This window comes from Lutzomyia longipalpis, chromosome 2 (assembly GCF_024334085.1).
Source record: "Lutzomyia longipalpis isolate SR_M1_2022 chromosome 2, ASM2433408v1".
Lineage (NCBI taxonomy): Eukaryota > Metazoa > Arthropoda > Insecta > Diptera > Psychodidae > Lutzomyia > Lutzomyia longipalpis.
Window position 1 is genome coordinate 19548790 of NC_074708.1, and position 24948 is coordinate 19573737.

Sequence of the window (24948 nt, forward strand, 5' to 3'; positions counted from 1 at the left end):
GCTAGAAGTAACTCGAAACAATTCATGAACTTTATTTTCCAAGAAAATGTCTGTACATATTTCTGAATTTCTTCTTACAAATGAAATTTGCATACATCTGTCAAGGGGTCCAGGAAGACAAATATACATTATACACTTATATGTATATGTAAATTTATAGAAGTTATTCTATAGAGTGAAATCTACTAAACATGTTTTCCATCCAACATTACTTTTAAGAGAGAAGGTTAAGATTTTAATTAGTTACTTATTTAGCAATTAAATTGCTTCTCGATGTTGAAATAAAAATTCAATTTTTTTGTGTCTCTTTCCGATTCCATTTTACCATGATGAAGAAAAATATTCCGAAAAGCTGTGGCATAGAAAAGAAATAGATTTAATTATAAGAAAATAAATAAAATTTTTACGATAATGTTTCATTGAAAAACCAACAAATCGTAAAAATGAGACGTTCAGAAATATTCCCTCATTAATAAAAATGTTGTCGAAGTTTCGTGTTATTCTCTTTCAGTAAAACATTTATCTGTTTATCTGTAATAATTCTCTTCTTCTCACGTCGCGCAAAGGCATGGGCATAGTGTTGATGTCTTAAACAATTTTATGATGGATAGATATAAATTAAATTCCATTTTGTGAGTGTGGTAAACCGGTAAACCGTTGAATTATTATGTTGCCACATAAGTAAAAGGGATTTTTGAGTATATTTTGTCTTTTAATTGGTGATGGTAAAATTAATTTCAGTTTATTACATTTCATATGATTGATTATATTATCTTCATGGGGTGTCTAAACAATACATTATAATGTTAAATTCAAAATTTTTTATTTATAATTTTTTTTCCGGCATTACAAAATATAGATACGTCCTAAACCTGTCTACAAACTGACTAAAAAAATAGTTTTTTTTTGATCATTTATAATGTATTTAAAAAAAACTGAGTCTTTTTAACTAGAATGTTTTTTTTTAAAATAATTTCTACAAGTTATTTGAAATCATTTCCTCGAAAAAGGTTTATTTTAGGCAAACCATAACACTAAGAAATAAAGTGTAATTGAAATTCTTTAGGTGCACCCCATGACCCATGCAGAGGTGTATAAAAATAAATAAAATATATATTGCAATTTACCTTATTAAAGAACCAACCGGATAAAGCTAATAAAATATAATATTGTGCATATGGTATGGTATACTCTCCCTTAAAGAAACATTTCATTTGGCACAGTAATCAAAATATTATCTGCACGCTGAGGATCGCCGTAATTGCAGGATCGTAAAGTCATTCAATATGTTTGATGAATGTTTCGTGCGTGGCCCGCGGGTAGGCGGCAAAATCGTGAAGATCCAGACTCCAGCTGAGTGTTTTGTACAATGGAAATTAATGGTTGCAAGAGTGAATGCCATTTATCATCCCCGCACCCACATTTTTCTCTCAGGGGTGCAAATTCTGGTGGCTTTTGTATGACAAAATCACTGTGGCACGCGTCAAAGGTATCCCACTTACCTTTTCTGTCCAAGTTGAAAGTGGGAAATTGGGTCAAAGAATGCCGAGGGTGCGGGAAGGTGTTTTATAGAGTTAGGTCCCTCTTCGAAACAATTAGGTAAGAGTGAAACTTTGAAAGAGGGGACGCATTAAAGTATCAAAATTGCTCTTTTCTGAATGTACAATTAAGTGGGGCATTGTTGGATTGACCAGCTGCAAGGCGCGGAATTAGCCAAGTCTCAATGAAGATGCAATGTTGGCGAAAAAGAGAATAATCACGAGTGTATTCATTTTACAACCCTATCGAATTTTTAGCAGCATCAGACACGCCAACACTATAAAATTATTGAAAGTGATCCCGAGAAAATGCACAAAGAGTTATGGAATTAATTGCTCTCAGAGTGGGCATTTCAGGGAATAGCAAATGGTATAACTCTGTCTCGCATAACTTTCCACCTTAGGGCATGCAATTGCAATGAATATGAATTCTCGGTGTGGTTAGATACGGTCGTAAAAATCAAATAACTCATCATAATCGGGGGAAGAAATGAGGAATGGCGAATAAAGCCACTCAATTATCCAGGCTATCCATTGTTATTATTGCAATTCATATTCGACTGAACAACGTTTTGTTGCATAGCCGCAAATATTATATGTATACATCCATTTGATGAGATGATCGGCAATATCGACAGGTAATTAACACTACTCGCCTGAACGAGATGCTATTTGTCTCGGTAAAATAGCTTATATATTCAATTCACCCAGATATTTTGTATAGATTACAAGGATTTCTTAAATCTTAGATTTTTTTTAAATTATAGACATTGATCTTTATAGTGTAGGCTAATACACTTTGAACAAAAATAAAACATACAGTACGATATATTTTATTCAATCGTTAAGTAAGGAAAATAATATCTGTCATTTTTATCTATTTTAACCATATTTGTATTCTTTGATGATCTAAAATTTAAAATACGAGGAAACTTTGAGATTTATTTTAACATGGGTTCCGTGGAATTTTGTCATCATTATCTTGCGACAGTGAAACGCGTGCCAAAAGTCAACCAGATGCAACTAATTGTCCCTGAAATGTGCATCATTTCCCGCGTGAAATACTCTTATGATGACTTATTTCATAGTCATACATACATATATGAAAAATATACTTCCTCCAACAAACACCCAATATCCACTCACAGAGTAAATCGTGAATGTGACAAGGGTCACAGAATATGAGACGAGGGTGAATGTCACGAAATGGCTTCAATCATGCCCCCAAAATTGCATGTGGTTTCATGTTTCCCATTCACACGTCGCACTGGAGGAGCGCGCGTACAGGAGATTTTGAACAGAATTTTCCAACAAAATAATGTCTCTTTAATGTGTTTTAAATCTCAGAAGGAAATTTAATCTTTCATAGTCGTACCAGAAGAATCCTAAGGGTGATGATGAAAAATTGAGTGAGAGAAGAAAGTTTTCCTTGGTGGGTAATTTCTAAATTTATCACATGGCACAAAATAGAGCAATTTTCTAAATGAATGATTTTTCGTGTTGTTTTTTTTATTTAGCCTGGAGGAAATGATTGTGAAAAATATCAAAACAATGTATTGGAATATTGAATTACAAGCTAGTAGATCAATTGACTCATGTGGAGGGATCCTTCAGTGCCTAACTACTTTGTCAAAATGCATTTTCCCTGTACATATTAAAAAAAAAAAAGAAAAACCACTACACACAAAGTACCCAGATGCACATAAATATTCATAATATAGGAATTTGTATGAATTCAAGAGTAAATAAATATTATTTAAAAATAGATCCAAAATGCCGACGCATTTTTTTTCTCTCGTAATTATCTCTTCCTTTCAACTCGAAATCACATTTTGGGGTAAGAATTTGGTATAGGTATCACACATCACCGCCTTAACATTGAATAAAGAAGATACAAGAAGAAAAATAAGCTCATATAAAATTTCAGAGACATTAATAAACCAACTTTCCAACCTCATTTTATATTCTCCTCACGATGTATCTTCGACTTGTTATTATTTTACCATTTCAGACCGTTTTCCCAGATCATGGAAATGAAAAATGGGTGAGTGTTGACACAAACATACCGTCTTTATGGAGTGTGGGACAAAAATTCTAAATTGTCAAGAAAAATTAAAAAGAGATAAACGTCATTTTAAAATTCAAGAGTTGTAATTCGAAGCCACTACCTCCCAAAATTATATTGTTCATTTATTGCGCTGAAGTGAAAAAATGCTTCCACATAATGAATATATAAAATACATACATATGTGTGGAATTAAAGCATATTCTAACCCCCGGGCAAAAGTAAGCAAATTTCATTATTATCATCAATTCATAAGTGTAAAAAATTAAAAGCATTTTAAACCTTTTATTCGTTTAGAGAGAATTTGAATTAAGGTGAATTAATAAATAATAAATGTGTTGCAAACGCACCCATCACAATATTTTTAAATTCCAAAAATCATATCTTAGAATAGGTGTTGACAAAATTCAAAAAGAACAAAACCACACTATCTTTTATGTATAATAGTATTATATATACACATATGATATAGAATACATCATATTAAAAGCGTATTTTTTTTCATTCAAATTTTATAACACCTTTTTATACGTCGATTCGTTTCTGATTGGAATATTTTATTAATTCATTCAATTAGTGATGACAATGTTTCGTGAGAGAGTTTTATTCACACGCTTATATCGAAAATGGTGAATTAATTCCCATAATTTGACGAATTCTCTTTGTCACCCAATCAACAGCGATATTCGTCGCAGCCATGGGAAATGAGTTAACAGAATTGTCAATTCCTCTCGCAATACATTTCGATACCAAAAAAAAAAAGCAACGACCGCGGCGTTGAACAAGGTGCTGAAGATGTGTGCAACACTAGGTGAAAAGCTTTGGAGGGATTGCAAAGTGCAGGTAATTTCCAGCACAAGTCAGATAGACAACTTGGCGTCTGATTTTAGCCCCACACTTGTCTGGCATCTATTGGACTGTGTCATAGGCCCACCTGTCCAGTTCATCCTCCAGCGAGAAACCTCTATGTGGGTTTCTCTTAGCACGACTTTTACTTTTTATGTACATACGTACACCTTACCGCCTGACATGACCATGGAAAGTATATATGAGATTCTTCCGCAAGATCATTGACACTCTCTATATATCTCTGTCCGATATTGCAATATAAACAACAAAAGGTGTAGGATGGATCATAAAATGATGTTTCTTTTAACTAAAGCAAAACTTCACATGGAAAGTTGATATAGTTCAATACACATAAGGCATGTTGTAACGAAAGTGTGCTTTAATCAAATAATCAATATAATTTATTCATTCCAAGCAATATCTAGAAAATATTTGTAGATAGGTATGAGTTCTATTTTCCTTACTGGTATTGCTATATAAGCTATATAACATACTTTTGATACTGGCAAAGGCATTAAAGAAAAAATGACCAGTAAGTGACAACTTACCATGTAGAATTTACAGAAAATAAACTTTTGCTAAGTACTTTTTGATCTTTTTGCAGCAATTTGAGACCCTTAAGGTGCAAATAACAAACAAATGTGGAAATGAATAAGATGAAAAAGAGGAAGAATAAGAAGCCGGACTTGCTGGTTAAACAATGCGCCGATGTAGCTAAAGTGATAAGAACCGCGACCTTCCACAAATTGAATTGTCAATCGCCTCCACTTGTATTGATTATTTTCCTTTTTCCTTTTAGCACACTCTCTGCTCCAAATTCCGTTTCTCTTTAAACACTATTGTATTCATCCTTAAAGTATTGAAAAGAAAAGCTAGCATTATTACTTCAAGTCTAAACGTCAAAATTATTGAGTAATCAGCAAAACTTGTTTTAATTTTACTCAAGCAAAAAAATTTAAGATCTATTAATCTTAATTTAATATTTAATGAAAAATGCACAAAAAATATTATATGTTTTATTTTATTACAGTGGTATTTTTGTTGTACCAACATAACTATTTCCCATGTAAGTGTCTTAAAAAACGCACTTAACTGACTTGATTTGAACTGATCTAAAGTAGTGACTTTTTAGAAATGAATGCAATACGTACTTTGTATCATCACCTTTAGCAAGTTAATCTTTGCTTTCGAAAAAACTTTTGAATTTAACCCTGTCAATGTGCGACTATTTATAAAAGCTAAAACCATCAGAATATTTTCTTGTCTCATTCGGTCTTTCTGTCTTTTCTGTGTTATAATAAGAAAACCGATTAATGAGTGCATCGATAGACATGCTCCAAGAATTACCGAAGAGATTATACGTCGATTCCACTGTTAGTAGCTCAACTTTATTTATAAAGTCTCTATTTGTGTGACATGGGCTACATGTTCTTGTCGAATATCAAATTCCTAATTTAGATATTAATACATTGTTAATTGGTATCTGTCGATTCTAATGTTACTTCGGTTATTTCAGCCATTGCTCATGCAGATATTCTTTCACGATTCGTTATTCAATTGCATCAAAAGACAAAGAAATAAATAATGGAATAAACAATGTGGCAGATTGCTCATTGGTACAGGCAGAGCATATGGCATGTAACGAAAGACATGAGGAAATTAAGAAGACTTTATTATTGCTTATGTACCTAATGTGTACATTATTTATCTCTTGATATGTCTTTTGAGAGGACCCGCATAAAATTTAGATCTGAAAAAGTGCCAAAATTCCTGCAATTTATCTCGCAGCATTTTGTGTGGTAAAATAGGTGGGTGGCACTTGTATTTGTCTCCTTTACAACTTTGTACAATAAAGATCTGCCAATAAGACGGTCATGTGGTTAAAAATAAATCAACGATTTGTCGCGATTCAAATTTATTACAATAATTTAATCTTGCTACGCGAAGAAAGATTTGAATTTTGTAACAATTAATTTTGTTATGTGAAAATGAATGATTTTATGATTTTGAGTTTTACTTGAGACTAATTTGCTCTTTAAAACACAAATAAATATTCATTCTACCAACTAGTAGAATAATTTAATCTCTCAACAAAAATGTATGTTGACTACTTAAATACTTCGTCGCTTGTTTTTTTTTTGTATCTCTTACTACTTCTACCACTCAACCCAAGAGTTATCATATTTGGATTTTGCAACTTTTTACTAATACAGGTTTGGTTCTAATTTAGTGATTATTATTATTAACATAATTCAGAAAACTTCTTAATAAAAATATTTTTTTGTGGAACTGATTATAAAAAACTTTCATTTTATTTTCCTCTCAGTTGTCCAGAGTAAACTTACTTATTAAGTAATACCTACATATCAAAATTAAACCGTTTGTCAGTCACTTTAAATTCTTAAGCATGTGCGTAGCATGTATTTTGTATCAACTAAAATATGCGCAACTCCAATCAATTGTGGTTAAATGTAGTGACACTGATGAGAAGATTCAGAGATCTGCAATTTAATGGAAACCTATTTTAATGCAGTATAAACAAATTCCCTCGTGTCTTCGATATGCTCGGCTCTTCTATGCATCTCCAGTGTGGATTACCATATTCCACAGACCACTCCCAGTGCTACGTATAAATTTATGAGTTATGACTTGCGCGGATGAGTATTCACGATTGGTTTTATCGTCTCCCTACCACAGATATTCACGGCCACGTATCGCGTGGAGCTCTCCGGTAGTGGATAAGCATTTAAAAGTCAAATTATGAGAAACGAACTGCCCAGTTTATTATATATTCATATATTTCCATAAATACATTGAAGATTATTGAAGTATTGGAGCACCAAGTATTGGTAATACCACAAAGCTATACACATTTCTTCTGACGCCATGGAGGTTAGCGATTTGAAGATTTGAAAAAAGAAACAAAAGTATAAATCAATGTTTTTCTATCGTTGTTTTTTTTTTCAATTGAAAAGAAAGTTTATTTATTATACATAGTATTAGATGAGATATGTACTAAACATAATGTTTTAGCACCTAGACGGCAGAACAAGAAGAAAGCGATACATCTCAACATTCTCCTCTAAAACCGAACAATCCACTTAAGAACACCTAATAAAAGAATGAGACTACCTACAATTTTAGCTAAACATAGTCTATTTTTGCTTGATATATTTTTTCGTAATTAAAGTCTTTGAGTATTTTAATAATCCAACAAATCCATATAGCATTCTCCAGCAATCGTTACAAAATCGTGAACGATGCGCCATGTGTAATTGACAACAAATTTATTCGACACTGATTTAAATTGTAAAAGAGCCAATTTGATGATACTGGGAGCGAGGCCATTGACCAAATATATTCTTCATTCGTTGATTGATAAACGACAAGTACGCGTGGACTTATAGAGAAATTCACTAACATAACTGCACACAACAATTGTGAGCATGATTTTAAAAGAGTTATTCTCAAGATCTTGAAACTGCCGAAGACAATGTTGTAGGTACTTCTGAAGCATTAAAGAGTAATTTTTCGTTCTACTATCCTCCTCTTCCTGGACAAACGATGATGACACGTAGTACAAGAGTAGCGTATACCTAAAAATCCAATGGAAACGCAAACATAAAACTCCTCTGTATTATTTTGATTGTTTATTTTGTCTCTGTCTCTGTTTCGCCCAAAAATTCTTCATCCTCGAATATGCCCTTTGTCGCCAATGTCGCGACTGAATGGATGTTTTAGTCACAAAAGGAGTATGGCAAAAATTATTATTTGCTCTTAAAGGTGGAGTCACATTGGACATCCCCGCGATGTACGGAAAACGCGTAACATGCAGACTGTCTCTCGGATACAATAAATATTATAATACATTTGGTAGTTTGATGATTAAAACACAAACAACTACTTGTGTAGCATATTTTAGATATGATTTAATTATACATAAATAACACATTATATATTTTTTAATAATAGCTTTCTTTGATGAAAGACTTTAAAGTTCCAATCAATACCTACAATATTTTCTGAAAAAAAGTTTCAAAATTCTTATGAATTAATTTTCTTTACCTACACTTACTATCTTATGCTCAATTTGAATAGATATGTACGTACATATGTATATAATATACTGTAGATATTTACATTATACATGTCTATGTATATAAACTGTAATGAAACCATTGCACTTTAGAAGAAGTGTGGGCGTTTCAAGATGATTGTCTCGTTTCGTTCTCATTTTCCCACGTTTAATCGTACTTTCAATCGCTTATTATTGTATGTTGTCGAGACATTTGAACACAAATAAACTTTTCTGCTCTATGCTAGCGCTTATGCGCGATAGATAAATTGAGTCTTCATGAGGTGGATAAGTTGGACAAAGTGTCGTATATCCTAAAACTCTATCAATTCACTGCATTTCGAGTATCATGAGGTTATCAATTAGTGTGAATAGTGCATAACTCTTCAATCCCTGATTCAGCCTTGGAAATGGCTTTAAAAGTTCCGCGAGACCATGTTTTCACAAATCATTCTCCAACTGCTACTAAATACCGATGGTCTTATCTTGCACCACCATGCATACTTCCCGCTTTGCCATCTCAAAACAACTCCGTCTTCTTCTGCCATACACACCCAATACCAGCAAAACGTGCAATTTAACTTCATTTTCTGACAATTTCTGTTTTTACATTCAAATACATCTTCTCTTGGCTCTTTTGTTCTCCGGGCCTATAAATGTACATACCTACATATTTATTTTGAACCATTTTTTTCCTTCATCCTCCACAATCATCTTATTGTTTCTTCATGCAGGACAGAAAAGAGTAGACAATTTTTAACCATAAAAAGATTCAATATTCATGAAAGTCTTATGTAGGAACTTTTTTTTTTGATCTTTGCAAGGAAAATACAGTGATACACATAAAATGATGAAGCGAACTTCTTAATTGACAAGTGGACTCCTTTTGATGATGACAGACAGGTGGTCGGTCGTTCATTTGGTTGAGGCAATTGTACATAGCTCCATGGAACAGAGCACTAACCATTACTTGCTGGTACTGCTGGTTGGTAAAAAAAAAAGTTAAACAGTGAGACAAAAAGTCGGAACTTATTTCAGTGAAATAGCTTTCACTCGTGGCAGAAATTAGCTTTAGAGTGAATTTTATTTGCGGTAAAGTTTCGGACTGACATCCACCAATTATGATTTTAATATTTTGAAAAGAAATTTTAAATAAATTTAGCGGTGGTTATTACAACATCAATTAGGGCTAATTTAATGTTTGCAATGAAAAGAAAAAATTAATTGAGATATTTTGAAAATATATATATATATATATATTTTAGGTTTAAATTGGATATATTATAATTAGGTAATGACGCGATATTGTATACCTATCTCGAATTATAATACTCCCTGAAATACTCTCTCCATTCTCTCAAACCTTTATTTTTTTCAACATATAAGTAGGTTTATATTTATTTTTTAAATAAAAAAATATTATAAAAAATAAAACATTAAAAACGTATGGAAGACTTAAGAAAAAAAATGAAAAACAAAGATTAACCTCATGAGACGGACCTATGAAACTTTTCAAATTAACCACAGTCTTTCATATTGTAAAGATGTTAATCTGCTAAGTGAGAATCACAGATCTTGTTAATTTATCAACAAGCTTCCCCTTGCCCTGAAACACCCACCACCCACAACTAAATACATTGACCAATTTGTCCCGTTTGTTATTTACTACAATTTATCTATGCGAATGAGTGTTTCGTACTTCACACGTCAAGAAAATCTACAAAACTTCCCGGGTGATTCGCCGAGGAGGAATTATTTTGAGTGTTTTGACGGTTGGCTTATGACGTGACGAATTATTGGTGAAATCAGTGCCAAGAATGCTTTTGGCTACACGGGTCCACTCTTAATCTTTTCCCCAAGAATGACAAGATTTTATGGAATCGAGCTAAAGCTCATTATTTCACTGCGATGACTTTTATTTCAAAACATGCTTCTGCGAAAAATTAAATTTTGAGACTTTTTGATTCTATTAGTCACCTCGATTATATGATTTTATTGCGTCTTTAAGAAATTTTCAAATTTTTAAAAAATATCTATAAATTTACGAAATATTTTTACTTTTTGCTACATTATCCTAAGTGCCTAAATACTTTAGAAAAAAAATTAAACATGCATAATTAAACAGAAACCATCCTATAACAAGAATATTTTCATTGGATAGTAAGAAGGAAAACGAAGGTATGACGATAATTAATCCTGGATTAATTCCAATATCATTTTGAGTTTGTTAGCCTCCCAAAGCAGATAGTTCTTTTCAGTGTTGATATTTGCATAAACTATTTTATTTGTCAGAATTTAAATTTATAGTGCTACACAATCGCATTCCTCGTAACAACAGAGCAATGCTGTAAAGAAGCGTGTGGAAATGGTCGATTAGTCGCCGTCTAATTAGTATTATCATTGGATTTTTGTGACGTGAACGATATTCACACTCACAGGAATATGACCATTATTTTCTGTTCTACGCCATTAAATTCAATGGCTCTTAAGACTTCTCACAGTTATATGTATGCACAATGCATTACAAATATGCGTGTACTTATATTTAAAACTCAAGGGATCACTTCTAGGAAATTTTGCTTTTTTTTTAAAACCAGTAATGTTTTATTTAATATACCTACTTATACTTATTTAACAGAAACTATTTTAATCTCTACTTTTTTATCGATTTGTAATTTTTATAAAGGCTTCCAAATAATTTATTCCATTTGATTTAATATTATTTTGAATAAACACCTCTAAATTATTTTTGTCCCCCCATCCCTCTCATCACGGGTAGTTTTATCCCGTGATATGTATAAATTTATGTTAGTCTAACAAACTCGTTTCTTTGCCCCAAGCTTTTTTTTTATATAATACACAATGTATATATAGAAAATTCTCGGGTGTCCATTGATGAGAGTCAAAAAGTTAAATTGGTTTCTGTGTCTCTTTTGCGGGATAGTGATCATCATTATAGAGCGTCATCGGGTTATGCGTGGAGGTTCTCTCGGAGGTTGATTTATGAGCGAAAAACATGAATGGACCCGAGGATCTTTTAACACGACGCCGAATGGGATTGTCATCATCATCGCCCTGGAGATCATATCTCCCCATTCGGTCTTGAGAAAAAATGTCATCGAATTTATGTGAAAAAATATCAAATCCCAAAAAAGACACAGAAAAATACAAAATTTACAGGCATCATTCAACCAGTCAATCGGGACCTCCTAACAGATGTGATCAAACTTCATTGTCTGCAATAATTTTATAAGAAATTATCCAAAGAATTAACAAAGTTTTTTAATCAAAGATACAATTTAATATAAAGGAACTTTTACGTTAACTTAGATTTACGAAGAGGGATGAGATTAATTTGGATATTATGAAAATTAATTATGTTCTATGTTTAACCTAAATTTTATCAAAATTTTATTAAAAAAAATGAAATTCCAGTTCATGAGAATGATGTTCTTCTTTATTAGTTGGTGTTCCACTTCGTGGCCAACACCAAGTATTGTAATCGTCGGATTTTCCGACCACCTCAGATCGAGCTCAAACTTGGTATGAGCACGTTTTAGACAACCCACATTCCAAAACTGGTGGTGGAAAATTTTTGATCCGGCCGGCCTGCCGGCCTGCCGGTGGTCCATACTTTGTCTTATAACTCGAGAATGGTAGAAGATAGAGACTTCCGGTTTGAAGTTTTCTATAGAAATGTGGGTGTAAAATTTCATTTTTTCGCATTTTTAAAATCCAAGATGGCCGCCGTCCGCCATTTTGAACTACCATCAACCACTTCCTTTATAGCTAGAGGTCTGAAATTTTAGTATGTTGTAGAGCTCAGTGAGACATTTTTATCGATAATTCATACTTGAAAATCGGTCAAGCGGTTTAGCAAATATGGCGGCCTAAAGCAAAAAAAAGTGATTTTTCGATATAACTCGAGAATGGCTTGACCGATTTTGACCATCTTGGTATCAAATGAAAGGTTTCAAGAAGCCCTACAACTGTCTAGAACATTCCAAGTTCCAAAAATGGCCGCAAGAGGCGCTAAAATAAAAAACAAAAATTGCCTAACTTTAAGGGGCAATATCTCCGAATCCCCATTAGGCAAATCTTTTAAATTTTGATATGTTATAGCAGGACTAATAATCTTGCACCAGTCCAAAAATGAAGAAAATCTATGTCGCCGTTTAGAAGATATGGCCATTTGGAAAATTCTTGCATTTGAAAAGTTCTAATAGCCATATCTCTTGAACTGCTTGACCGATTTTGCTCATCTTGGTATCAAATTAAAGCTTTTGCAATACTTTACAACTTTCTAGAACATCAGAACCCTCTAGAACCCTTCTTTTAGGGCAAAAAATGCCAAAAACTGTTTTTATAAAACAAATAGCCGCCATTTTGTGTTCTAGAGGTCACCTTGAAATGTATCGAAATATATGTCAGATTATAGTTTATTTCAAGACCTTTCCAAAACTGGTCAAGAAATTTCTGTAGGTCTTATAGAACCAGAGATATGACCTTTTTTATGCATCAAACTACTGAATATCACAAAAAAAATCAACTTTGCCTACTAATTCTGCTCACAAATCGCACTACAACGCATAAACAAACTTCTACACGTTGTGGGACACCAACTCTTATAACTGGACGCGTTATGATTGACTTTTTTTTTTGAAATTCTTTTTTTAATGTTTGGTTTTTAGAGAGACATGTTTTTGGAAGTATTTTTTCCCTGTCGTATAAACAAAACGCGATCGTTTTTATTTGTGGACTTCCACTTCTTGTATTCTTATCTACCTCTGGTTCTTGCACGAATTTCGAGCCACGTATTAACCTTCGATTATACCAAATGATATTCGATTATATGGAATTTCATAAAGGTACATGGAATTTATCCATATGGAGCATAGTATGTATATATTTTTCCTGATCCAGCGTTTCGATTCATGTATCGAAATTTCACGCGACATCCTTTTCTATATATAAACATTCAGTCTACGGCACACGGACTCAATATTTTATCTGATCGAGTCATTAACGAGGGATGCTCATTAAAATTGATAAATATGACTCGCAACAAAACAGTTTTGTCTGGCTGATTTGGCAATTTGATATGCAACAAAAGACATTGAACCACATAATTTTCTCATTTCCTTTGTGTAGGTCTCACACCAAAAATTTGAAGCTACCATCCATCGAATTTCTGAAACTACCACAGGCTCCTTAAAAAATTCTATGTGAGGTATCCACACCGAGAATATATTCATGTTTTAGCTGTGATTTTCATTATAAGGGTGGTTAGTGCAAAGAAGAGAAGTTAACCCTAAACACTTTTCCACTCACCCCCTTCTTTTGCATAATTTTTGTGAATCTGAATTTAAAAAGTAAAAAATGTCCTATTACAGGTTTACAAATGATTTTTTTCCATTAAATCTTATTTCATTAAATTAATCACTATAAGCTTAAATTTTTCTCTTTTTTCATAACTCTTACAGGATATAATAATTTATAATCGAAAAAAAAGTCAATCATAACGCGTCCAGTTATTAGAGTTGGTATACCACAACGCGGATGGGTCAGTCTATGCATTGTAATTTAATTTGTGAGTAGTATTAGTAGGCAAAGTCTATTTTTTGTAAAATTTAGCAATTTGACGGATTAAAATGCTTATATCTTAAGTTCTATTAGACCTACAGAAATTTCTTGACTAGTTATGGAAAGCTATTAAAATAAGCTATAATCTGATGTATATTGCGATACATTTCAAGGTCACCTCCAGAACACAAAATGGCGGATTTTTGTTCTACGAAAACAGTTTTTTGCACTTTTTGTCCACAAGGAATGGTTCTAGAGGTTTCTGATGTTTCGGAAAGTTATAGAATTTTGCAAAACCTTTAATTTGATACCAAATTGAGCAAAATCGGACAGACCGTTCAAGAGATATGGCTCTTAGAACTTTTCAAATTCAAGAATTTTTCAAATGGCTATATCTTCTAAACGGAGACATAGATTTTCTTCATTTTCGGACTGATGATAGATATTGAGTCAGGCTACAACATATCAAAATTTAAAGGAAATCTATAACAGATGTTCGGAGATATTGCCCCTTAAAGTTAGGCAATTTTTGTTTTCGATTTTAGCGCCTCTTGCGGATGTTTTTGAAACTTGGAATGTTCTAGACTGTTGTAGGGCTTCTCAATACCTTTTATTTGATACCAAGATGGTCAAAATCGGTCAAGCCGTTCTCGAGTTATATTGAAAAAACACTTTTTGCTTTAGGCCGCCATATTTGCTAAACCGCTTGACCGATTTTCAAGTATGATTTGTTGATGAAAACATCTCACTGAGCACTACAACATACTAAAATTTCAGACCTCTAACTTTAAGGGAAGTGGTTCACGGTATTTCAAAATGGCGGACGGCGGCCATTTTGAATTTTGAAAATGTGAAAAAATGAAATTTTACACCCACATTTCTATAGAAAACTTCAAACCGGAAGTCTCTATCTGTTACCGTTCTTAAGATAGAAGGCAAAGTTTGGGCGACCGGCAGGACGGCCGGCAGGACGGCCGGCCGGCCGGATCAAAAATTTTCCACCACCATTTTCGTAATGTGGGAAGTCTAAAACTTGCTCATACCAAGTTTGAGCCCGATCTGAGGTGGTCGGTTTTTCCGATGATTACAATACTTGGTATGCCACGATTGTGGTATACCAACTAATAATACCTTAAACACATAAGAGATTTTTGAAATACCCCTGTGAATTCTTTTTTCGATGAGATAAAAAAAAAGGTCTTAATTGTCCCCCAGGTTTTTGAAACAGGATAGATAACCAATTGGGAGTGTGATGGAAGGGAGTCGGTGTGATTCAAAGGAGATGCAGAAGAAAGTAACACCACTTGCATACCAAAAGAGCCTAAAAACCCTGTGAGAAAGATCAATTCGCTTGCCGCAAAGGACTTTCTTTATTATTTATACAAATTTTCAATTCAGTGTGTGTCCCTTGCGGAACGCGCAATAAAATAGTGTGAGGTAAGAATGTGTTGGAGGACTCTGCGTACGGATGGAGAGCTCATTAACCGTGAAGTGCCTTTAAGAATAAATTCCATACAATCGCGAGCAGTAAAGCAAAAACATCGCGAAGCTGTCGACTGGAAATTATTTTATTGATACAATCTGTTGGTGAAATTATGGCGGGAACGCGTTGTCTTTTTGCGGGGTGGACTTAGCTCCAGGGCGAGATGGTCGATGGCCGGCCGGCGTCCTCCATAGTGGGGCCCTTATCGTATAGCGTGACTTTGTTTATGACCCACCGTTGACAGCTGATCAGTGCTCCACGACTGTCATAAAGTCTCCAACCATTTCGCAAACAACCCAACAGATTCCATGCTCAATAAATTCTATTGAACAGCATATTTTTCAAGTTCACTACAAGAGATCCACCTCCACGCGTCTTCAATTCCTTCTGGGCCGCTCCTTTTTGCGTATTTCACCATTAATGTGTTATCTATGTCCATCCCAAAATGCAACCACGTTTGAGTTTTCAAAATGATTTGTATTATATACAGAGAAAAATAAATAAAATATTGATTCTACTTCTATATACATTTTTACCCACCCCATATGTATGCTCAGCTCATACATATGAAACATGCGTCATGTGAATAAAGAATTGAAAAAATGAAGGGATGCTAAATCCCCTATTCAAAAAAATAACTATAATAGTTTCCAAATGAGTGCACTTATTGAGTATATTACGCTTATGAAATGTTGATTCAACAGAATGTCAGCAATTTTTTTTTAATTTTAACATTTCGTCTCTTTTTTTCTTTCATTCAGGTAAGAGGACAATTTGATGTCTGTTAGATGGAACATTTGTCAACAGCTCTCGATCTCTAATGTAAGTGGTCTTTTTTCTAGCATTTCCCATTCCCTCCCTTTTTATATGCCGACTTTTATCATAAAGTATACATATATGTAGGTATGTATGTATGTATAAAAAATACAGTCAAGGGTTAGTGAGACGCCATCATTGAAATTTTTCATTATATCATTATATGAGCCCTTTTAAAAGAGAGATAGACATAATAAAATCCAATCGTGTATCAGTTTTGAGAGTAAAAAAAAATGGAATCCCTTTCAGAGGAGCTTTGGGACAGCAAACAAATAATTATCCCTACTTCTGTCATATTTTTACCAAACACTTTACCATGGTGATCATCTACCTGGCTGATCATTGCTCTTCTTTCTCATGTAAAATCCGGTGAGGAACAAGCATTTTTTTTTTTGCTTTCGTACTGGTAATGTTCACTGATCTGTTCACCCCTTTCCATTTAAGTAGAATCAACTTTATTTTCTAAACTCTCCTTTTTAGGACCATCCAACCCATCAGTAAGAATTGAGTCCACATCTTTCTAGGACTGCATTTGATCACCCCGTCAAATACACAAATAATGATCCAAATGAAAATGCCACTGCAGAAAGTAATATATTTATTTTTGGGATTTGTAGTGCTCCCATTGCATCATCATGCGGAAAATTGTCACTGCATGTGCGTGAAGTAGAGCTGCAATAATTCAAAATTAGTATGGGGAAGACTCGCAAAGTATTACTCGATAATAGCATAGGTAAAAATAACAAAAGAACCACAACCGATAAATCCCTCTACATTATGATCCTCTGTATATTAACATGCAATTGACAAAATCACAATACCTAACATTTTGAATTTCCTCGATGGAAATTGTCTTATTCTTTGACAAGTCCTCCCTCTTCGGCAGTGTATTTAGTTAGGTAGGTATATGTATAAAAGGAACAAAGGCCGTTGTCAAAATTCTATTTTGCTGGCGGCTTGACAAATATTATTTTTCAATTTCTTTTCACTATTTCCTTCATCTTCCCCTGTAGTAGCTATTGTGCTCCGAGGATAAATCTTTGAATATTGCATTTCATACATGGAAGCTTAGGGAAGAACAAAAAAAATTGTCCTCAAAAATTATAAAATAATTCCCTGTTTTGTTACGCAAAAGTATCATTCACCAATTCACATTCAAATTTCATTTGATTGTGTCCCATGAAGCCGTGTCATTTCATTTATTATAAAGTTTATTTTATAAATGTGTAAAATCTAATAAATTGACTAAATTATTGATTAATTAAGTAATATATGGTACAAATGAAAATTGCCCGAAAATCTTGTATTAAGTATACACATATATACCTCAATTTTAAATTCTTGTCCCCATCAACTTGTTAGAGAAAATATTTTGTAACTCTTATTTTAAATTTAAAAAGAAGAGCAAGGGAAGTTTCTTTATTATTCAGATAATCAATTTATTAGGAATTGCTAAATTTCTTTCTATAATACTTACACATCTGTATAATGTATGATACCGTAAGACTATATTCTTACATACTTTGCTCAAACTAAACCATACATAGTATAGTATTATATACAAAGTACATTCAATTGAAATAAATTCCTATTCCTATCCTTTTTTTTTGCTTTGACATTGCTTGTAATACAGACATCATTGCTTTTCGGTATGGAGAGAAAGAAAATCTTTGGTGACAAAACAATATTTCTTCCTTTCTTCGCACATGATTTAACAACCATACTCGTTCATAGACAAGCGACAAGGCTGGAAATTGTGAAATTAATATTGCGGTCTCGCATTTCATGTGGGAGGAAAAGGAACGTTTTCTGTAATCCATCTATGGAGTTCCCAAGCACAGAAGGATGAAAGCAAAAAGAAGATCTATAAGTAATCCGATGTTTTCTGAGATAGAAAAGGATTATCTCCGGCGATGGTCACAGTGCGCAAAATTTAAAACTGTCGCATCCTCTTGTTAGATGATCCACAAATATTATGACCATTTTTTGCGTCTCTCAAAAAATTCTTCAAAAAGCGGTGAGGTGAAGAGTTATGGGGGAAAAACGTCCTACAATGTGAATGTACAAAGAATTTGCAAAAAGATCACTTAAAAATGTAAACTTTCTCCTTTGCTAAAATTAATCGGAAGGAGATGAAGTGAAATTTGAATCAAAATCGAATGGAATTAATCGCCCATAATGAAATTATTTCAACGGACTTGATACTCTGTCAATCGCCCACGCTATTGCTTCTCGTGAGAGTCCAACAAACCATTTAATGCATTAATTCATGTGCGCAGTCCAACTTTGTCGCTTGTTAATAAGTCTCGCAGTGACTTTTATAAATATATGCTTGTTCCTCGAAGTAGAGGAATATTTAATTTTTTAAAATATGCATAAGCAATAAAGTAAAAATAGATAAAACTTTCATAAAACAACAGTTGTGGAAATGTCGGTCTCTAATGAGTCCGTTCCTTTTCCTGTATCGAAATTCATTTCTATATTATGTACATACAATCTAAAATAAATGGCATATTATATATCATTGTTACCCACCCAATAATTTTTACACATCAATGGTTTCGTTTTAATGAATTAAAAAAATACAATAGTTTTTAATAAAATTGTTACTGCACTCTAAAATTCGACATCACGCTTTTAACCAGATAAGTTTTGCACTTGTGCGATACTTTAGATTTTGAATTTTCTATTTCAAAATATTTAACAATACATAGTCTTGAAACAGTAAAACTATTACCATATTACCCATATTACTATATAGATCTATTTTCATCAGTCTTCTTTCCCTTTTTACTCAGAAGATTTTTTTGTGTTTTTTTTTATTTCGAACCCCTAAAATATGTATAAATTAAAGACCGTGAACACGTGGGATAGCGTCAAAAAAAAAACACTCCCTCGCTGAATGAGTATTTGGGGTACCTTCGAAATACCTCGTGGATTGCATTAAATTCCGCCATTGTGTTTGATAAATTTTGCAAATTCGTGTTTGCGAATTTATTCACAATTCATTTATAAAATAAACAAATATCGCATTCATTCACTCTGTAGTCGATTTCAATTGCAATTCGACGGCTATCCATCGAAAATGGTCCCTTCGACACGCAAAAAACACACGACCCCCCTTGAAAAAGCGTGCGCTTTCGCTCCCCAACCACCCGAAACGTATCTATGTATTTATTATATATTATGTAGTACCTACCACTATCTATATAACATTTCCGACGAGAGGGTATCTGGTGCGTTATTAATGCCGTGAGTGGTTCTGCTTTTTTATTTGATGATATGTTTCAAAAATCAATTCAAATTGCGACAAGGAAATTAATTTAATACGGTTTACATTAGCCAAACTGGAAAATATTATTTTGAAAGTTTATAGATATAGCACTAAATTAATCTATACTAACAGCTCTATACAAAACACACTCTAATCTTATATTCTCAGATCTCAGTCTGTGGAGGATCTAAACCATATCCTAGACAATACTCAGAGGGTCACGTAGAATTGAGAAATTTAACGAATATAGATGTTAGGGAAGACCTGGGTTAAAAAAGTCACTTAAGGGTTCAGAAAAAGCTCAAAATATCATATTTCCCAAACAGATAAAACGAAATGTATAACTCATTTCTTTAGGAAATTTACTGCCCTACAACTCTTTCTCAGATCATTTTGTTCTATCTAGCTAGGATATATGATATTTTAAGCTTTTTCCAAACCCTTAAGTGACTTTATTAGCCCCGGTCTCCCCTACTAAAAAATAATAATTAATGCTAAAACAACAATAATTACCTAATAATATTGTAACCCCTATTCAGTTTTCTTGATGTTATTGTTTTCCATATGGAGGTTCACATCCAAAAGGTCTCCGGTCCAAATACAAGCGGTGGAATCACAAGATTGATACTCTCCTATCCGTAAAAAGGCTCTGACATAGTAGAATCACTAAAATTATACGAAAAATTGGGGTAATAAGGAAATAGAAAAACCTAAAAAAAAACATATTTTCCATTTCATATTACAAAATGTTGTGCAGGAAATTTTCTAAAGAAAATCTTTACAGATTTAATTTACAATTTTTAGTTAGTTTCTATACTTTTAGGTATTCTTTTTTTTAAGTATATTTTTTTTATGTATGTAGTATACAATGGTCTCTCAGTATATCAACTACTCGAATGTACTTTTCACATTCTTTATTTGAAGTGAGCGAGAGTGGTATATCCGAGGCGTCATTATATGAAAGTAACACTGTTTTGCCTTTCCAGAGTAGTTGTATTTTTAGATTATGGTTGTTCAATTTCTTTGGATTCTTTCTATTTCTAAAAATGCAACGATCTATTTTCCATCTTTTATATATGGTTATGTTTTTTCCCTTAAATGCTACTGTTTGAGTAAATGATAACGAATGAACTTTCCTTGGGTTTGATATAAGAATTAGAATAGATTAGAATAGAGAATTGTTATGTTTACCAATTTTTACCAATCCTTGATCTGCGACCAGAAAATGTCAGCAGTTGGGTTTTTGACTATGAGAGGAGAGAGTTATTGAGGGAAGGGATTGTATTATGACTTTTGTGGAATATTACATATTGCAGCATACAAGGCATTCGACGGTTCTGACTCAATAATAAACATATGAGAAATATGCTCCGCCCCGACGGCAAATGCTCCTCCTCTGCCTGTCATAATCAAAGTTTCGGTTTGTCATCTTCTTCTTATTAATATTTCAGTGCTCAAAGAAGGAGTCTGAGTGAGCCGAACGACGCGCAAACTCGTCGTCCGGCCACCACATAAAATATGTATTTTCATAAAGGCAACGAAGTCTCCCGATGAGCAACTTCAAACGCTATCGCCGTTCGATGGTATACCCCCTCCGAAGAATCCCCTACAGAAGCAGAAAATGCCTCTATACATAGTCAGTAGTGTATACCTGGCCAACCTGTTCTCGTTTCTATAGGTGGAAGGGATATGCAAATTAATGATATTTTCCTGCCACACGAAATATGAAGAAGAGCGAGATACATATTCCCAATTCTATACCACTTTATGCTATACTTGGGTTGCCTTGTACCATCGGAAATTGCGGGAAATTGAGTTATGCTTCTGAAATGGAGGGGATAGTACTACGCGAGAGGGGAAATTTTCTTATATACTTGCCTTCCATTGGATTTGCTAGCGGTGTACAGTATGAATGTGTTGGTTTTCTCACACATATAAACATAGGTATCATGTAGTACCCCGCATATAGAACAGAAGAGTCGAATTCGAAATGACGGGCTGTTGAGGCAGCGAACTGAATCCGTCTATCAGTGCTGCTTTGACGCGCGTTTCGAATGAATCTAGACGGTGCGTGGTTCAATATTGCGTGTAACACATCTATGTGCATTGTACGGATTAAGAAAAAAATCCTGTGACACCAGTTTTGTGTCTCCTAACCCACAGTCTGTCAATGGACTCGTGCGAAAATTCATGGCATTCATCAGGAGTTGTGTTTTCTGCGTGTGAACTTTTGACATTCTTTTAGAGCCATGTTACCACAATTCAAAGAACATTGATGCTCTCACTGATTGTGCTTTAATTAGATACCGTCATTTGACAAATTCGGTGTTCTCTTTCGTGTACCACAACCAAAATCAATTTATTGATTGACTGCATTTTGTGTTAGGCATTGATTTTAGTGTTGTGAAGATCATAAATCTCACCCCTATGGACCTGGATATATACATATATTGAAAGTGAAAATATGAGTGAAAAAGTAATTTAAATAGAGATTGCAAATTAAACTGTACAATGTGCAATTCACTTAAAACTCACCTTCAGTTGCATCTGATTCAACAATTCAAATTTGATGATCGGAAATCGTGCGAGTTATCAAATAGAAGAAGTTCACTAATTTAATGAAAAGACTTTTAATAATTAATTTAAATATAGATATTAGTTTTGACAAAGTTAATTTTCCACTAATAAAAATTCCACTGAGGAAAATCAAAATCGGCAAAAATCACACAAAGGACATTAAAACATATCCGATAGACATTATCGAGTGTATGGTGGGTGGAAGATGATACAATTCGGTATTGTGAAGTACGGCATACTGAAGAAATTTAAAGATAAACCAAGACCAAATAGAGGTAGGCAATAATTTGTCATTTTAATTAATTTTAAACCATTTTAAGAAGTTTCTTTAACATCATTAACGTCGCCATTCGTGATAGTATTACAACTTTCTTATTTTTCTACTTTTTTTTAAAACCTAATGTCATATTTATATTTTGTGAAAGTGTTTCCAAAATATGCCTAATCACACTGATATGGAGATAAAACATTTTTTATATGAAACATTTTAGCGTTACGCATTGGGCAACATTTTAATAAATTGTTTTTTTTTAAGAAAATCACATTAATTAAATAAGTTAATGTCTTCACATTAGTGCGAAGTTTATATATATATACATAATATGTATACAATACACAGAGTGAAGTGAAAGCTCCGAAAGAAGTGAATTTTACTAAAATATCGCAAAACCTCGATGAGAATTTAAATGAGAAAGTGTAGCCGTAATTTAATTTTTATTTGTTTCTCGCAAATTAATTTTTCATATCACGGTTACAATAATTTTTATGTTTTCTGCACGACTCAAAATCTACATTTTAAAAGTGCCGGACTTTTTTTTTAAACAAGGTGTCCATACAAACGTGCTTTAAGAAAATAAACTTACGAAATTCTTCTCGCGTTCAGACGCACTTTGGAGGATATATCCAAAGACACACACAAATTATATGAAACTAATTATGAAAAAAAATCGCAAATGACCTCAATTTTATTGGTCACGAATAATTTGTCGTTCCACACAAAAAAGACTTGATTGTGAATCAATTTGGGTGTAAATTAATTTCAATTGCGTCTGAATAATAATATTTTTATCTTTAAGTCTTATGATTGTGTTTATTTATTCAATTACTTTCGGTACTGTCTACATTTTTGAAAGAAATAATTGTAGAAATACTTCAACAGGGGAATTTTCTGGTGTAATTTATGTGATTTATGTGTCCCAAATATAGCGTGTATTTTTAGTATGTGGAGCCAACTGTTATACATATCTGGCAGTGAATTTTTCATTAATACCTCTAGAGGGTTCGACAGGAATGTAAACAGAAAATTAATGTTGGCTTTCCTTCTGGGGTAGAGGAACTCGCGTGTTTCCCTCTGAAACTCATCCATTGGAATATTGTCATCACACCCAGGGTGAATATTATGTTTTCCAGCAGCATGTTCAATTGATGTTGGCTAAATACATATTTCCGTCAACGTGATATATCTACTCTAAATATTTTGAACAAAAATACTTTGACATAATTATATTGAGTTAAATTCTAGAGATAAATGTACTCACAGCAAAAAAAATTAATCACCGGAATTTAAAGATTATTTTAGGTCTTATATTAATACGCATTGAATATGACGGTCTCTCATCTAGATAAATATTTTAGATTTTATTTTTTCGAAAATCATAGTATTACCATGCATCCTTATTATTTATGTAATTTATTATATTATAACGCCTCTAAAATGCATAATATGGTAAACTTTTCAGATGTTCTCAATATCTCGACTATATAATATCTCGATAGTCAGAAGTCAAGCAAATTGTGAAGCAGATTTTATGCTACAGATATACTAACCAAAATGTTCAATCTTAAATGATTAGCATGTGTTATATTGTTATTCCAACTTACCTTGACCGACTTTTTGGTAGAATTTATATAACTCGGAAAAATGTTTAATTTGATAAAATAGACAGGTGGAAATGGTGTTGAGTGTCTATTTGAGTTCATAAAGCCCAAGAAAATCAGAAATTGATAAGTCCAACTAGTGCACTACAATTTCTAATTGAGGTATATATGTAGCGTATACGTAGTTTTGCATTAGGCATCATCTAAAACCTTAAAGTTTATCTAGTTGATTTACCATATATTTTTAGACACCAACTCTATTAAATGCGTCAAGAATTGTTTTAAAAGTAAATTTTTTTTGTCCAAAAACCAAAAATTATTGTTTTGGGACCCATTGTTATTATACCATGCTCGAGAAAAGAAGTCTATATGTAGGGGAGGGCGGGGCTAATAAAGTCACTTAAGGGTTTGGAAAAAGCTTAAAATATCATATTTCCTAGCTAGATAGAATAAAATGGTCTGAGAAAGAGTTGTAGGGCAGTAAATTTCCTAAAGAAATGAGCAATACATTTCGCTTGATTTATTTGGGAAATATGATATTTTGAGCTTTTTCTAAACCCTTAAGTGACTTTTTTAACCCCGCTCTCCCCTACTGTTTTTGTATAGTCCTATAAGGAGGTATGTAGTATTGCTATTTCATGTATATACGTAAACATATTGTACAGATACTAAAACCAATAGTTCAGTAATAGTATCGTCCAGTCTTCTATCAGTTTCTATACTAAATTACTACCAATTTTCCAAAAAAAAAATCAATTCTATGAAGAGAAATTCTTACACATTACCCACTTCTGTTTTCTTTCAAATCAA

At 33.0% G+C, this 24948-nt stretch overlaps 2 protein-coding genes across 14 annotated transcripts in view; both read left to right on the plus strand.

Moving 5' to 3' along the window:
* The window catches only part of LOC129789442 (uncharacterized), an 885568-nt gene that overhangs the window by 790952 nt on the left and 69668 nt on the right, over positions 1-24948 (plus strand). The window lies entirely within an intron of this gene.
* Positions 1-24948, plus strand: part of LOC129789292 (homeotic protein spalt-major-like) — a 60067-nt gene that overhangs the window by 18425 nt on the left and 16694 nt on the right. For 2 of the 13 annotated variants that reach the window (XM_055825991.1, XM_055825992.1), the window contains exon 1: positions 21696-22535. The exons of 10 other annotated variants lie outside the window; for them this stretch is intronic. In XM_055825991.1, coding sequence (XP_055681966.1) covers positions 22466-22535 — 70 coding nt within the window. In that variant the 5' untranslated portion in view covers positions 21696-22465. Of the gene's footprint in view, positions 1-21658; positions 22536-24948 lie in introns of those variants that run through there. One more of the 13 variants, XM_055825982.1, reaches the window with a different exon arrangement.